At 46.4% G+C, this 14,804-nt stretch overlaps 1 protein-coding gene across 5 annotated transcripts in view; it reads right to left on the bottom strand.

Moving 5' to 3' along the window:
- The window catches only part of AMPH (amphiphysin), a 185,798-nt gene that overhangs the window by 36,325 nt on the left and 134,669 nt on the right, over positions 1–14,804 (bottom strand). For all 5 annotated transcript variants that reach the window (XM_045003580.1, XM_045003582.1, XM_045003579.1 and 2 more), the window contains exons 13-14: positions 4,448–4,471; positions 1,436–1,459 (exon numbers count right to left, since the gene is read on the bottom strand). In XM_045003580.1, the coding sequence (XP_044859515.1) occupies positions 1,436–1,459; positions 4,448–4,471 (48 nt within the window). The remainder of the gene's footprint in view (positions 1–1,435; positions 1,460–4,447; positions 4,472–14,804) is intronic.

Below are 14,804 nucleotides of genomic sequence, written 5' to 3'. Positions count from 1 at the left end.
CAGCAGCACTACCATTTTGGAGGGTGCTGAAGCTATTGTCTTCAGTTTCTTTAACAGACTCTTCTGCACTGAATAATTCAGCATCACACAGAACCTTTCCAACATCTGCAGTGTCCTTTTCAGAGTGGTCTGTAACATCTAGGAAAACATGTCCCATAACATTTATGCACTCCCTGGCTGTCCTTCCTCCAATAACACTGCCAGCATGGTCTAAGTCATCCGAACACTCTGTTTCATGGTCACGATTCAAGTTATCTAAGACATTCTCAGGTTCAGCATCAGCACATTCTACATGCTTACATGTGTTCTCTGCTATGTTAGCCCCATCTTCCAACCCTGTACTCAAACTTCCAGGAACGATTTCATCTCTCTCTTGAATGACATTTACCCCTTTAAATTTTATTTGCCCATGATTTTCCAGGCCAGTTTCCTCAAGGCAATTGTCAACAGTTGTCTCAGTTTGCCCATTATTATATTCTGACTCCCACACAGTTTCTATCTCAGTGTTTTCTAGGATTTCATGGTCTCGTTTTGCTAAGCCCTTAAGAGGTTCTACTTCACTGTGTTCTTTATTTTCATAATCTGTCTCTTCAAACTCCTTTGTATGTTTTATCTCCTTGAAGTTAACAGCTCTGGTCTCTACCTTTTCACATGGCTCCACACCTGCCCACACAGACTCTTCTTCCTCCTGCTTCTTCTCCTCTGCCTTTTCCACATCATATGGGGATTCATCCAATAAGCTATTAGTTCCAATGATAAGCATCTCACAACTGGATTCATTCGCTAAAGGCTGATCAGTCTCCAAATCTTTGCATGGGATATTTCTAGCATCTGAATGTGCCTTCAGTGAAGTCCTCTGATTTTCATCTATAGAAGATGACCCTGGTGCATGATCCTCCTGCTCACCTACAGCAGGCCAAACACTAGCAGACAATGTACCAGTGGATTCTCTTGAGGTTTCCTCTGCCTCAGGGAAAGGCAAAGAACCACCTGCAGTGATCTCCTGGCTGACACTGGCTGTGCTAAGTTCTAGGCCCCAGTTGAGTGAACCTAGATCAGTTTGGGATCTGTTAATATCTTCTGTTGACCCATTGTTTGGGGTTTCCTCCATGACCAGGTTACACAGGGAAAGACTTTTTGAAGAATCAGGCTTTAGGCAAGCAGAAAAGCAAAGAAAAGAACAAGATGAAAAAGAGAACGGCGGACTTGATGAGACAACACAAAATTCATATTATACTATAGTAATTTTAGTTTAAAGATAAAGAATGCAAAATAAGTAAATCAGTTTAAGGAAAAGTTATGTGGTTTGTAATATTTGGAGACAATAGCTAGCAATCTAAAGAATGGTACTGATAGATGAAAGAGAGAACTATATTACATCACACTGATTAAAAGATGAATCTAAAACAGTCAGAGGTTCAGGAGGTTTGCTTACCGGCTGCACCAGTTCACTGCTTGTCTGTATGGAAGAAAACCATATAAATAAACAAATGTAACACTAAACCCTGTGGTTTATCTAAACTGTTGTTTTGTTTTTTTTCAGTGCCATATGGATTATCAATGGTTATGGAGCTGGCTGATCACATGGTGCTGGCTCTCTTCCATGTTTCCAGCTGCTAACTCACATTAGTAGCTAGATGTATATTAAATAGTTTTCTAACATTGTTGTCCCATGTAAGTAATTTCTGTGCTTGTCCCAAGGATCTCATTCCATCACCAACAGAAAGGGAGATTGCTCTGCGTGATCATGAATGGGATGGGAAGTGATCCAAAAGACAATAGGTCTGGTCTATGCAGTGTAATTGTAGCTGTGTCAGTCCCAGGATACTAGAGAGACAAAGTAATACTAGAGAGACTGACAATGGGTCTGATGTCATTTACACTAAGTCCCTTTACACAACTCCCTGGCAGGGGCCTTACTGTAAAATAGGTCTGATTCTCTGTTACCATCCACCTTGCATAGACATTTGCATCAGTGCCAAATGGGTGTAAAATGCTGCCAAATTAAAATGCCAGCTATTTACAAACACTTTGCACTGGTACAAATGACTACACAAAGCGCAGGGCAAAGGTGAATCTGGCTCAGTTTATCTGTTAAGAGGAAGTTCACAACATAATAAAGCTTGTGAAATGCCTGATCCAAATTATTTAACAGTGAAGCCCTTGTCAAGCTTGTTACTTGTTTTAACAGGAGTGGAGAGAACTAGAATTAGCTATAAAAAGAAAAATATTGACAAGCTACAAAGGAAAAATGTGAGACAAGCAGACTTACATAAAACATCTACTATTCATTCAGTGTTATAACTTCAAGAGGTTCTCATGGCATTTACACTGGCTTTGAAATTAAAAGTAAAAAATTAAATTCTAACTAGTATGTGTAAATGAAACCTTAATTTTTCTTCTGGACTTTGATTAATCCTCCCTAAGAAGCAGAGATGAGCATCATAAAAGGATCACACGTGCTATCTATTCATGCAACATGGCTGTAAAATGTTCCTACTTAAGGCCTTGAGTCGACAGAAAAGATCCACAGATTTCTGCGCTACTTAAGTCTGCACAAGGTCACAGATTAGAGTTCTTTGGTTCCTCAGGTGGTCTAGACAGCCATGACTTTGACACAAAGTAGGAAGAAAGCTCATGAAAATGAGCCCTCTTCTTCCTGCACATCATTATACCTAATTCAGCAGCAGGAGATGGGAGAAAGAGCAACTGCATTTTCTATAGCAGTGGCTGATTTTCTAAATACCAGCTGATGGTATGTCCACTGTTACTTTTAAATTTACTGTATTTAAATATCAATTCTCTCTCCACCCCTGAATTTTGAAAAATAAAAAATTAGGTGTCTATTGAAAGGAAGTTCAAAGGAAATACAACCTCAGACATCTGAAAACAGGTGTCCAGTAGCATCCATTACCACCCTCCAATAGCTATTAAAATACATGAAAATAAAAGCAGAAAATAGCTGTAATCAGCTTGACTGAGAGAACCCTCAGTACAATTCCTCAATATAAACATCTCTTCTTCATTAGCACTGCCCAGAAGCTGAGTGTCTCCTTCCCTTCATATAAAATTGCCTTCCACCTCTGTGACCAGATACCCTATTTCTGGCCCCAGAGCTCCAAAACCCAGTTTGGTTTCCCTGCTGGCCTGTAATGCATCCCAGGAGGTTTTGCATGTTGTGTCTGAAGCGGTGGACACGAGGCAAAACTTTCTGGGGTCTATTACTGCTGCTGCTGCAGGGCAAACAAATGGAATCCTCAGGAGTGCTGGGGAAAACTAGCACAGCAGGGATGTAGGGAAAAGATGTAAGGCCAGATGCTCAGCTCATATAAATAAGTGCAGCTCCAGGGAAACCAACTATGCTAATTGACACTGGCTGATGTTCTAGACCATTTACTTTTGTCTCCCTGTGCTTTACATGGGATGGGTGAGGCAGAATTGTACACATGAATCCCCTGCATATGATCATCTGTTCAGCAGGTAATGCAGGATTTAGAGAGAAGGTTCACTTTAAATCATTTAAATCCGGGAGTTAATTTCATCCCAAGAGGGAAATAACTCCACCTCCAGCATGATGTGACCATAAATGGGCAGCTGGGAACATATCTAGGCTCTTTCCAAAACAGGCCGTCTAGGACCTCGTTCAAAACTTATTGACTTCAATGGGCTTTAGATCAGATCCCTACTGTAAAGCTTTCTGACCTGGATTATGGCTTTGCATCATATTGTTTTACATGTAGGCATTTAGATAGGGAAGTCTTATTTTGGCTATCAGTTAAGAACAGCCAAACCTTCTTTATACAAGTCAGAAACCCTCTATGTGCATCTTCAAGGGAACTCCCAAATAACATTCCCTAATGGCTTTATACGGTACTCGGGATGGGATGAGCAACAGCTCTTGGGAGTGGAGCAGTGGCTGCACCAATGTCATAAATGTACATTATTAAAATAAGATTTTGGCTGATTAATTTGGCTATAGGGCTATGGTAGATCTGGCTTTAGATCCTATTTCCAAATTAACCCCCCAGAAAGATTTGTGGTATATGAGCTAGATGATAAAGGTCATAAAACCTTGTTAATATACTGCAATTTGTTGTTTGCACTAATAAGCACAATAAATCACTTTAAATTACCTTGGTAAAAATGACTTTATTGGACCCTGAATCACCAGCATGGCAATTTTAAAGCCAAAAAATGTCACAAGTAGAAGAATCCTATTAACCTGGATGACCGTAGCTCTTTGTTTTTTGTTGTCCAAATAATAAAGCCATTTTTTTCCATTCGGTCCTAATGGTGTTAGGTGGGCTTCACATACTTCAAAATATTTTGGCATTCTCTATAAATGCTTCATTTTGCCTTATGTGAAAATGATTACAAATCCTCTAGAGTGCTACAGAATCAGAGGCACAGAAACATCTCAATACGCAATGATAAATATTAATCTTACCGTCCATAAATCCCAGGGCAATGTCTGGAAAAAGGGGGAAAAAGATATTGTTGAAAATATTGTTTATACACTATATGTTACAACTTATCTGCATAGTGCTGTAACTATACCCGGTGCTTAAGCACAGCCTTAGTATATTTTTGGGGCTGAGGGAGGGCAAATGGAGGGTTGTGGTAGTTCCTACTGCAACAAAACTGCACTTGGTTCAGTGAGATCACACCACTATGCATATGACTGGCATGCATGGAAAACTTCAGGTATGGAGGATAGCTACACCAATGGCTATAAGCAGGGTAGGCAGGGATGCAACCCCACACTCTGAGTGTCCCTGGCCTCTGTTTGCCAGAAGCTGGGAGTGGACAACAGGGGATGGATCACTTGATGATTTCCTGTTCTGTTCATTCCCTCTGAGGCACCGGGCATTGGCCACTGTCGGAAGACAGGATACTGGGCTATATGGACCTTTGGTCTGACCCAGTATGGCCATTCTTATGTTCAGAAATGGAGGCCAGCTACTTGGATCATCAACATAGTCATTAATAGGTACACGAGTTTTGCGAGGGACAGTTGCTCATATAAGCCAGAGATCTGGCTTTCCCTTTTCACAATCCCTGTGCAAGTCAGGGACGTATTGTTTTATTTTACAGATGGGGAAATAAAAGCAGAAAGATTGTGACTTGACCAATGCATTAGAGGGAAATAGTAACAAAACCAGGAATAGAATTTGGGAGTCTCTTGCTCTCAATCCCTTTCTCAGCACACTGGATTTCTATATCTCTGAATCTATTAAAATATTCTTCCTTGTGAACAGAGATGATAAAAGTTAGTGGCTTATCAGAAGAAGGGCCAACCTAGTTGCATGGCACAGCAGGGAGAAAGCTTGTAGTGACTTTAGAACATCAGAGGCAGGATGGGTGTCTCTACCTCCCACAGCTATTAAAGATTCCTTTCAAAAGATCAAGGGATATGTGGCCATGGTTCCCAAAGACCTTAAAGAATAATCTTATGTGGCTGTTGTAGCAACCCAGGAAAAATCTATAGCTTTAGGTGAAATCAAGTGACAAAATTTTAACCCTCGCAATTGGTTTACGTTCTGAACGTTCTCACCATAAGCAGAAGGGCCAGAGATGGATGGACAGACAGATGGATGAAAGAAAGCTAAGTTTAGTCCTGACATTAATATTCCCCCACATCCAAAGGGTCTTCATTGGTCTCAAAGGGTGGCTGGGACACTTTACAACAGACAAAACTTATGCTTCAAAGAGGTGACAAATTAAAAACACAACTACCAAAAAAAAAATCAAAAACTGTTTTGAGAACTGCTACTAAATATTTGCCTAACTTCGAGAATGGAGCATATTGCATTTGCCTTCCTGTCTTGCTAAATGCCTGCACCCTAAATTTTATGAAGGCCTGAAGCAAGTCTGCAACTTATGTAATGAACTACTTCAATTTTTTATGACTACAAACCCCTTTTCATAAATCAAAATCAATTACTTCAGTACCCAGCTTTACTGTGGATGAACATCATTATCCAGTTCTCAATTAGTTTATTCCCAGATAAGTATTTCTTTTCCGGACATATCCCAATTGATAATTATCCGCATGCATCTTAATAGCCTATTAGCTAACTGTCAATACTTTCCTGAAAAATTATGGGCCCAGTTCTGCAACCTTTTCTCAAATAAATGATCAGACCTATTGACGCTGAAAGTCCCACTGACTTGAGTGGTACATTCATATGTGAATGAGAAATAATTGTAAAGTCAAAGTTGGAGGGGTGCATCACATGCTGGTGTCTGATGTTAGTACTACCATTAAGCAGCTACCAGTATTTCCATTAGAAACCCTGTTTTGAGTTGTGGCTTTTTTGGTAGTAACAATAGTGGTGTTTGGGAAAATTTCTTTGCATCCCTTTATCTCTCCTCCCACAGGGCCGGCTTTAGGCCAATTCCACCAATTTCCTCGAATTGGGCCGTGCGCCTAAGAAGGCCCCACGCCCAGTGGCAGGGCCGCCGGGGGGGCAAGTGGCCAAGAATCCCTTCCCTGGCTAGAGGCTCCTTTTAAATTTTTATTTACTCGGCGGCGCTCCGGGACTTCGGCACCACTTCAGCAGCAGGTCCTTCACTGCCGTCGAAGACCTGGAGCGAGTGAAGTACCCGCTTCCGAAGACTATGAGCACGGCTCGGTGAGTACAAGACTCACATCTTTTTTTATACTTTTTTTTCCCCACTCATCCCTGCTGGGACCTGGTTGAAACTCTTCGAATCTGGCCTCGCACTTGCTAAAGACAGTCAGGGTTAGGGTTCCTATGGGTACGGCGCCACGCCATAGGGTTAGGGTTCCTATGAGAAGGGCGCCCCGCCCTAGGGTTAGGGTTCCTATAAGTAGGGCACTTGGTGTTGGGAATAGAATGTGAAATGCTGAGATAGTTTAGGCTTCTGGGACGAGCCGATAACGCTGGGAATTGTGTATAAAGGGCTGACCTTGGGCGCGCTCTCATCGGCCAGCTAACTGTAAATAGGATGATAAGTCAAACAGGTGTGTAGGATGTTAATTAGGATGGGGTTACAGCTGCGGCTGTGTATATTTTGTTAACCAATTAGCAACTGTCTGATTGCTTGCGATAATGGGATATAAGAGCATGCTGGAAATGAATAAAGTACTCTCTGCTTATGATCACATGGGTTGTCAGACTCTGTCCCTGCTCCTCTGCGATGCAACAAATGGTGACCCCGACGTGATTGAATGAGGACAGTGTTGGTGGCCTGAACTGAAAGGAGGAAAAGGAGGCGCACCTGAGTCTCAGTGTCGAGCGGCTAGGAGCCGCAGGGCGTCCGAAAAGAGGGGCGCACCTGAGCTCAGTGTCGAGCGGCGGCCGCAGGGCGTCCGAAAAGAAGGGCGCACCTGAGTTCAGTGTCGAGCGGCTAGGAGCCGCAGGGCGTCCGAAAAGAGGGGCGCACCTGAGCTCAGTGTCGAGCGGCAAGCCGCAGGGCGTCTGAAAAGGGAGGCACACCCCAGCCCAGAGGTGAGCAGCTAACATGGGAACCGCTGCATCAGCGGAAGAAAGGACGGTGCATGAATATTTGATGCGCATCGCGGAGCAGCAGGGAGAGAAGCTCCCCTCTGATAAGTTATCCCGTCTGCTGCGGTGGGGACGGAGAAGGGGACTTTCTGTTCAACCAAGTACAATTTTTGATAAAACTGTTTGGGAGCGGCTAGGCTCCGAGCTTTGGAAGTCGGTGGCTCGGGGCGATAAGGAGGCCTTCTCCCTGAGTCCAGTATGGAATAAGGCGAAGGAGATAGTAGAAACTCTCGCGGCCGAGGCAGGAGTGCAGGCGGCCCTTTCTGAGCTTTGCCGCCCAACGCCCGGAATGCCTTCTGTGTTGCCGGTTGGAGCCAGAGAGTTTTTCGGTGGTGAGGACACGGTGATACCTTTGGCTTCCAACCCCTACCCTATGGATGATGTTGCCCCTGCTACGGCCCCACTACCCTCCAATGTGGCTATCGGCCCCGACATGATTGATCCTGCTACGGTCCCGTTACCCCCCGATACGCCCGAGCCTATGGAGACAGCCTTGCCGTATGCACCCCCTCCAAAGCCATGCCGTGTCCACGGGGCCTGGGAGTGCCTCGATTGCGGGGGGACAGAGGAGGCTCGGGTGGAACGTGTGCCATCAAACCCATATCCCGATTTGACTACGTTTACTCAGTTTACTCAGTTTGATGCCTTCTATAAGGAGATGGAGCGCCAGGGTCGACAGCTGCAGCATATGTGTGATAAGTTGGACCAATTGGAAAGTTTTCCACCTGGATCATCGCGGTCGCATCTTCACAAGTGCTTTCATTCAACTCGCCCCCCCGCCCCGCCTGGCCTCGGGGACCCTCCAACTGGAGACCCTCCGGATCCGGTACAGCGCTGGCATGGGGTTTTAAGAGAAGCCATCCTTGAAGGTCTAACACCCGAGGCCTTTCCGGTGATTACGCCAGACCCTCAACACCCTAATCATAGACGGTGGGCCCCTTTGGACTGGAAGTTGATCCGTGAGGCACAGAAATCGATCATGGCTTATGGACTAGATAATCCGTATGTACAGTCTATCATTGAACAGGTATTTGTTGGCCAAGCAATGTGTCCGTACGATGCGATTAAGCTAGCTGATATGCTTCTTACACCTACACAGAAACTGTTGTGGAAAGATGATTGGGCTAAGAGAGTTGACTTGGCTCTTGTCCGCAATTTGGATTTACCGGATGATGATCCTCGGCGCCTGGCCACTGCTGATATGTTTTTGGGAGCCGGTCGCTTTGTTGACCCGCACTTGCAAGCTCGCCTTGAGCCCCGGATCCTGCAGCAATCACAGGAACTAGCTTTGGCTGCCTTTAAAGCGGTGCCCCAGATGGGAAAGCCGACCCCTCCCTATGCTAAAATTACACAAGGCCCATCGGAACCGTATTCCACCTTTTTGGATCGCCTTCGAGAGGCTATTGATAGATCTCCTAATCTGACGCCAGAGGCCAGAACTGCAGTTGGACTTGATCTTGCAACCCAGAATGCAAATCCCACTTGCCGCCGTATATTAGCCACCTTGCCCAAGACTGCGACCCTGATGGAAATGATCGAGGCATGTGGTAGGGCCGCTATGCTTGAGGAGACGGATAAGGCGGCAATTCATGCTAAGGCACAGGCCTCTGCACTGGCCGTGGCGTTACAACCCCTGCTCGGGGGACAGCGGGGGGCTAGAAGACCGACCCGGCCAGCCGGCCCCTGTTTTGGTTGTGGAAAACCCGGGCATTTCCGGCGGAACTGCCCTATGCAAAATGGGCAGCGGGCCTCTGATGTGTCACCTGAAGCTGCAACTGGCGCTTGCACACGATGTGATAAGTTTGGACATCGCGCCGCCGACTGTTGGGCGCGTTACACGAAGGATGGAACACCGCTGCCGGGAAACGGATCACGGAGCGCCCCTTGGAGGAGCGCGACGACACAAGTGCCTCCACCCGCCAACCCGGCTGCCTGGAACACCTCACCGGAGCAACCCGTGGCAGTGCCGGAGTGGACTTGGCCACAGCGACAGATGTAGTTTTAGAGACTGACGAGGTTCAAGTTCTTCCTTCCAACATCGATGGTCCATTGGGATTTGGACTGAGTGCCCTTTTGATTGGCCGTTCGTCAACATCGAAACAAGGTATTTTTGTTTTGCCTGGCCTTATTGATGCCGACTATACGGGGAATATTGGGATAATGGTACGTGCCCTCTGTCCCCCTGTGACTATAACTGCTGGTACACGTCTTGCTCAGTTAATACCTTTCAAGGGATGTGTGCCCCGATCGACCCCAATTGACCGCGGGTCTCGAGGGTTTGGATCCACTGGCCCTCCCCAAACTGCCTTTGCTATGGACAAGCCCACCCGAACTGCTCGGCTTCAGGGATCCGATGGGCGGCAAATCACTCAGGAAGCTTTTATTGGGGATGCAATGCAGAGTGGGGTAACTGAGGCACCTGGGACGACAGAGGTAGAAGATACTGTGTTTACCTTGGAATCAGAGCACACTGAAGCGGTTGCAGCTGAGGCCCCCATGCAGAATGATGTAGGAGATGCGCCATCTAACCTAGTATCAGAATGCCCAGGGGCAGTTGTAAATGGGGCCCCTCTACAGAGCGACATGTGTCCTCAAGAACTGCCTGTGTGTGGAAAGGGAGACGAAGAGGAGCAAGGGAATTTAGCTGTGCAGCTGGCAGATACTGGCTCACCCATTTTTAGTATTGAAAGCTCTGGGGCTCAAAAAACATTTGTGCCTGTTACAGCTGCAGCAATTGAAGAACAAATCATTGCAGAAACTGTAACATCTATGGAAACCTCAGCTGAAACTTTAAAGCCTTTAGAAGCAGTGCCTGGAAAACCATTTCCTGAACTAGTCCAAGATATTACCACTGCTCATTCGGGATTTGAGGCTGCAAGCAGTAGCAGTGAATTGCAACTGTGTTAGTATCAGAGATGTCTGCTGCAGTGGTGGATGGAATGTCTGAAAGAGCCACACGATGTACACAACCTGGGCCCCTGGAGGAAAGTTGCTTGTTTGCTATGCCAGGATTCTTTTTGTTTGATCCTCCCTGAATGATTTAATTGATTGAGATAATTTTTGCTTTGCCTGAATGTATAGGATGATGTCCTGATAATTTCCCCCGTAGAACTTGAACCACGATGGTGGTGGAACAGGAGAAAAAACACTCACATCATTGATATTGCCAGTGTCTAGAAATTCCTGACTAAAAAGACATTGAGAACTGACCCTGGTAAAGAAGCAAAGAATTGCACACTGGCAGGAAAAAATTTGGGACTCCTGCTAAAAACTGTGGTATTGATTGGATTTTGGGGTTTATTTTGCAGGCTGCGCCCTGTGTTGTGGAATTTTTTTTTAGCATGTATTGCCCTCCCTAATTGGATTGTAAATGATATTACCCCTCCCCATTACTAACCCCTGTTTTTTAGAGCCTATTTGTTTTTTGTTTTTAAAGTTTGAGAAAATTCGGCCTAAAGGTTTGTTGAGTATTCTTAAAGCGGGGAGTTGTAGGCATAAATCTAGGAAATTTGGGAGAATGGCTTTGAATTTATGTGACCCAAAATACCTTTATGTAAAGTGCTTTGGATCGGGCCCAGGCAGGCACGCAATAGATAGAGAACTTGAAGAAGAAAAAAGGATCGGGCCCAGGCGGCGGGCAACAGACAACAAGCTTGGAATACTGGTTGATAACCTTGAGGGTGTAGTTGATAGAAAAGGTAATTAACTACTAGCGAGTAATGTTAGGCAGAGTACAAAGTTAACTCTGTGGTTGCTGGAGGGAATAGCAGTTGAATTTAGAAGTAAGTCAGGATGCAATTGTATTATTGTAAATGATTTAATTGATGATGTAATTTTCCTTTTTTTTTGCCTGATGGTACTAAGGGTATTTGTATATTGTATGTAATGATTGATTGCCCAGTAGGGGTAGTTTTGTTTTGTTTTTTAGATATTAAGAAAATTGGTGTTAGCTGCATAGCATTTTATGTACCATGCATTTATTTACAGAGTTAAATTTATGTTATGTGTTTTTTGTTTTGTTTTGTGGTGTTTGTTTTTTTTTTTTTTTTTTTTCTCTGGCCAGAATTGTTTTTTGCGGTTTATGTTGTGTTTTTTCTAGGACCCCCCCTCCCTCAGTGTCAGTTTGATCGCCTGACATCTGAGGGATGATTTGGTAATAGAAGGTTGCCACAAGTTGGTGTGCAATAGAGAAGGGGGGAATCCTGTAGAATTTACACCATTTATTTGTTGTGCTTTGTTTTTGTTTGGTGTTGTTGGGGTTATGTTAAGAATTGCATGGTTATATAGGTTGGCTTTATAAAGTTTTAATTTTGGTTTGTGATAGATTGTGGTGTTATGTTGTTATAAGTTGGAAATGTTTTGCTAATGTTTTTATCCCTTTTTTTTTCCCCTCCTTTTTGATTTTGGGTGGAGGGGGGAAGTGTTGGGAATAGAATGTGAAATGCTGAGATTGTTTAGGCTTCTGGGACGAGCCGATAACGCTGGGAATTGTGTATAAAGGGCTGACCTTGGGCGCGCTCTCATCGGCCAGCTAACTGTAAATAGGATGATAAGTCAAACAGGTGTGTAGGATGTTAATTAGGATGGGGTTACAGCTGCGGCTGTGTATATTTTGTTAACCAATTAGCAACTGTCTGATTGCTTGCGATAATGGGATATAAGAGCATGCTGGAAATGAATAAAGTACTCTCTGCTTATGATCACATGGGTTGTCAGACTCTGTCCCTGCTCCTCTGCGATGCAACACTTGGAGCTAGGATTAGGGTTCCTATGGGTTGGGCTCCCCACACTAGGGGTAGGGTTCCTAAGAATAGGGCACTTGGAGCTAGGGTTAGGGTTCCTATGGGTAGGGTGCCTCGCCTTAGCGTAAGGATTCCAAAGAGTAGGGCACTTGGAGCTAGGCTTAGGGTTCCTATGGGTAGGGTGCCCCGCCCTGGGGTTAGGGTTCCTATGGGTAGGGCACCTGGAGCTAGGGTTAAGATTCCTATGGGTAGGGCTTCCCGCCCTACAGTTAGGGTTCCTAAGGGTAGGGCAATTGGAGCTAGGGTTAGGGTTCCTATGGGTAGGCCACTTGGAGCTAGGGTTAGGGTTCCTAAGGTAAGGGCACTTGGAGCTAGGGTTAGAATGGGTAGGGCACCCCGCCCAAGGGTTAGACTTCCTATGGGTAGGGCACGGTGCCCTAAGGTTAGGGTTCCTATGGGTAGGGCACTTGGAGCTAGGGTTAGGGTTCCTAAGGTAAGGGCACTTGGAGCTAAGGTTAGTGTTTCTATGGGTAGGGCACCCCGCCATAGGGTTAGAATTCCTAAGGGTAGGGCACCCCACCCTATGGTTAGGGTTCATAAGGGTAGGGCATCTGGAGCTAGGGTTAGGGTTCCTATGGGTAGGGCACTTGGAGCTACGGTTAGGGTTCCTATGGGTAGGGCGCCCCGCCTTAGGGTTAGGTTTCCTATAGGGTAGGGTACTTGGAGCTAGGGTTAGGGTTCCTATGGGTTGGGCTTCCCGCCCTAGGGTTAGAATTCCTAAGGGTAGGGCACTTGAAGCTAGGGTTAGGATTCCTATGGGTAAGGCAAACCACCCTAGGGTTAGGGTTCCTATGGGAAGGGCACTTGGAGCTAGGGTTAGGGATCCTATGGGTAGGGCTTCCCGCCCTAGCGTTAGGGTTCCTAATGGTAGGGCACGTGGAGCTAGGATTAGGGTTCCTATGTGTAGGGCTCCCCGGCCTAGGGTTAGGGTTCCTATGGGTAGGGCACTTGGAGCTAGGGTTAGGGTTTGTATGGGTAGGGCACTTAGAGCTAGGGTTAGGGTTCCTATGGGTAGGGCACTTGGAGCTAGGGGTAGGGTTCCTATGGGTAGGGCGCCTCGCCTTAGGGTAAGGATTCCAAAGGGTAGGGCACTTGGAGCTAGGCTTAGGGTTCCTATGGGTAGGGTGCTCCGCCCTGGGGTTAGGGTTCCTATGGGTAGGGCACCTGGAGCTAGGGTTAAGATTCCTATGGGTAGGGCTTCCCGCCCTAGAGTTAGGGTTCCTATGGGTAGGGCACTTGGAGCTAGGGTTAGGATTCCTAAGGGTAGGGAACTTGGAGCTAGGGTTAGGGTTCCTAAGGTAAGGGCACTTGGAGCTAGGGTTAGTTTTCCTATGGGTAGGGCACACCACCTTAGGGTTAGAGTTCCTATGGGTAGGGCACCCCACCCTATGGTTAGGGTTCATAAGGGTAGGGCACCCGGAATTAGGATTAGGGTTCCAAACGGTAGGGCATCCTGCCCCTGGGTTACGGTTCCTATGTGTAGGGCTCCCCACCCTAGGGTTAGGGTTCCTATGGGAAGGGCACTTGGAGCTAGGGTTAGGGTTCCTAAGGGTAGGGCACTTGGAGCTAGGGTTAGGGTTCCTAAGGTAAGGGCACTTGGAGCTAGGGTTCCTATGGGTAGGGCACCGTGCCCTAAGGTTAGGGTTCCTATGGGTAGGGCACTTGGAGCTAGGGTTAGGGTTCCTATGGGTAGGGCACTTGGAGCTAGGGTTAAGGTTCCTAAGGTTACAGCACTCCACCACTGAGTTAGGGTTTCTAAGGGTAGGGCAGTTGGAGCAAGCGTTAGGGTTCCTATGGGTAGGGCACCCCCCCTAGGGTTATGGTTCCTAAGGGTAGGGCACTTGGAGCTAGGTTCAAGGTTCCTAAGGGTAGGGTACTTGGAGCTAGGGTTAGGGTTCGTATGGGTAGGGCACTTAGAGCTATGGTTAGGGTTCCTATTGGTAGGGGCCCCGCCCTAGGGTTAGAGTTCCTATGGGTAGGGCACTTGGAGCTAGGGTTAGGGTTCCTATGGGTAGGGCTTCCCGACGTAGGTTTATGGTTCCTAAGGGTTGGGCACTTGTAGCTAGGGTTAGGTTACCTAAGGGTAGGGCACTTGGAGCTAGGGTTAGGGATCCTATGGGCAGGGCTCCCCGCCCTAGGGTTCGGGTTCCTATGGGTAGGGCACTTGGAGCTAGGGTTAAGGTTCCTAAGGTTACAGCACTCCACCGCTGAGTTAGGGTTTCTAAGGGTAGGGCAGTTGGAGCAAGCGTTAGGGTTCCTATGGGTAGGGCACCCCCCCTAGGGTTATGGTTCCTAAGGGTAGGGCACTTGGAGCTAGGTTCAAGGTTCCTAAGGGTAGGGTACTTGGAGCTAGGGTTAGGGTTCGTATGGGTAGGGCACTTAGAGCTATGGTTAGGGTTCCTATTGGTTGGGGCCCCGCCCTAGGGTTAGAGTTCCTATGGGTAGGGCACTTGGAGCTAGGGTTAGGGTT

This window comes from Mauremys mutica, chromosome 2, assembly GCF_020497125.1.
Source record: "Mauremys mutica isolate MM-2020 ecotype Southern chromosome 2, ASM2049712v1, whole genome shotgun sequence".
In the NCBI taxonomy this organism is placed as follows: domain Eukaryota; kingdom Metazoa; phylum Chordata; order Testudines; family Geoemydidae; genus Mauremys; species Mauremys mutica.
The sequence above is the reverse complement of the archived record's forward strand: the minus strand, read 5'-3'. Positions and strand labels throughout refer to the sequence as shown.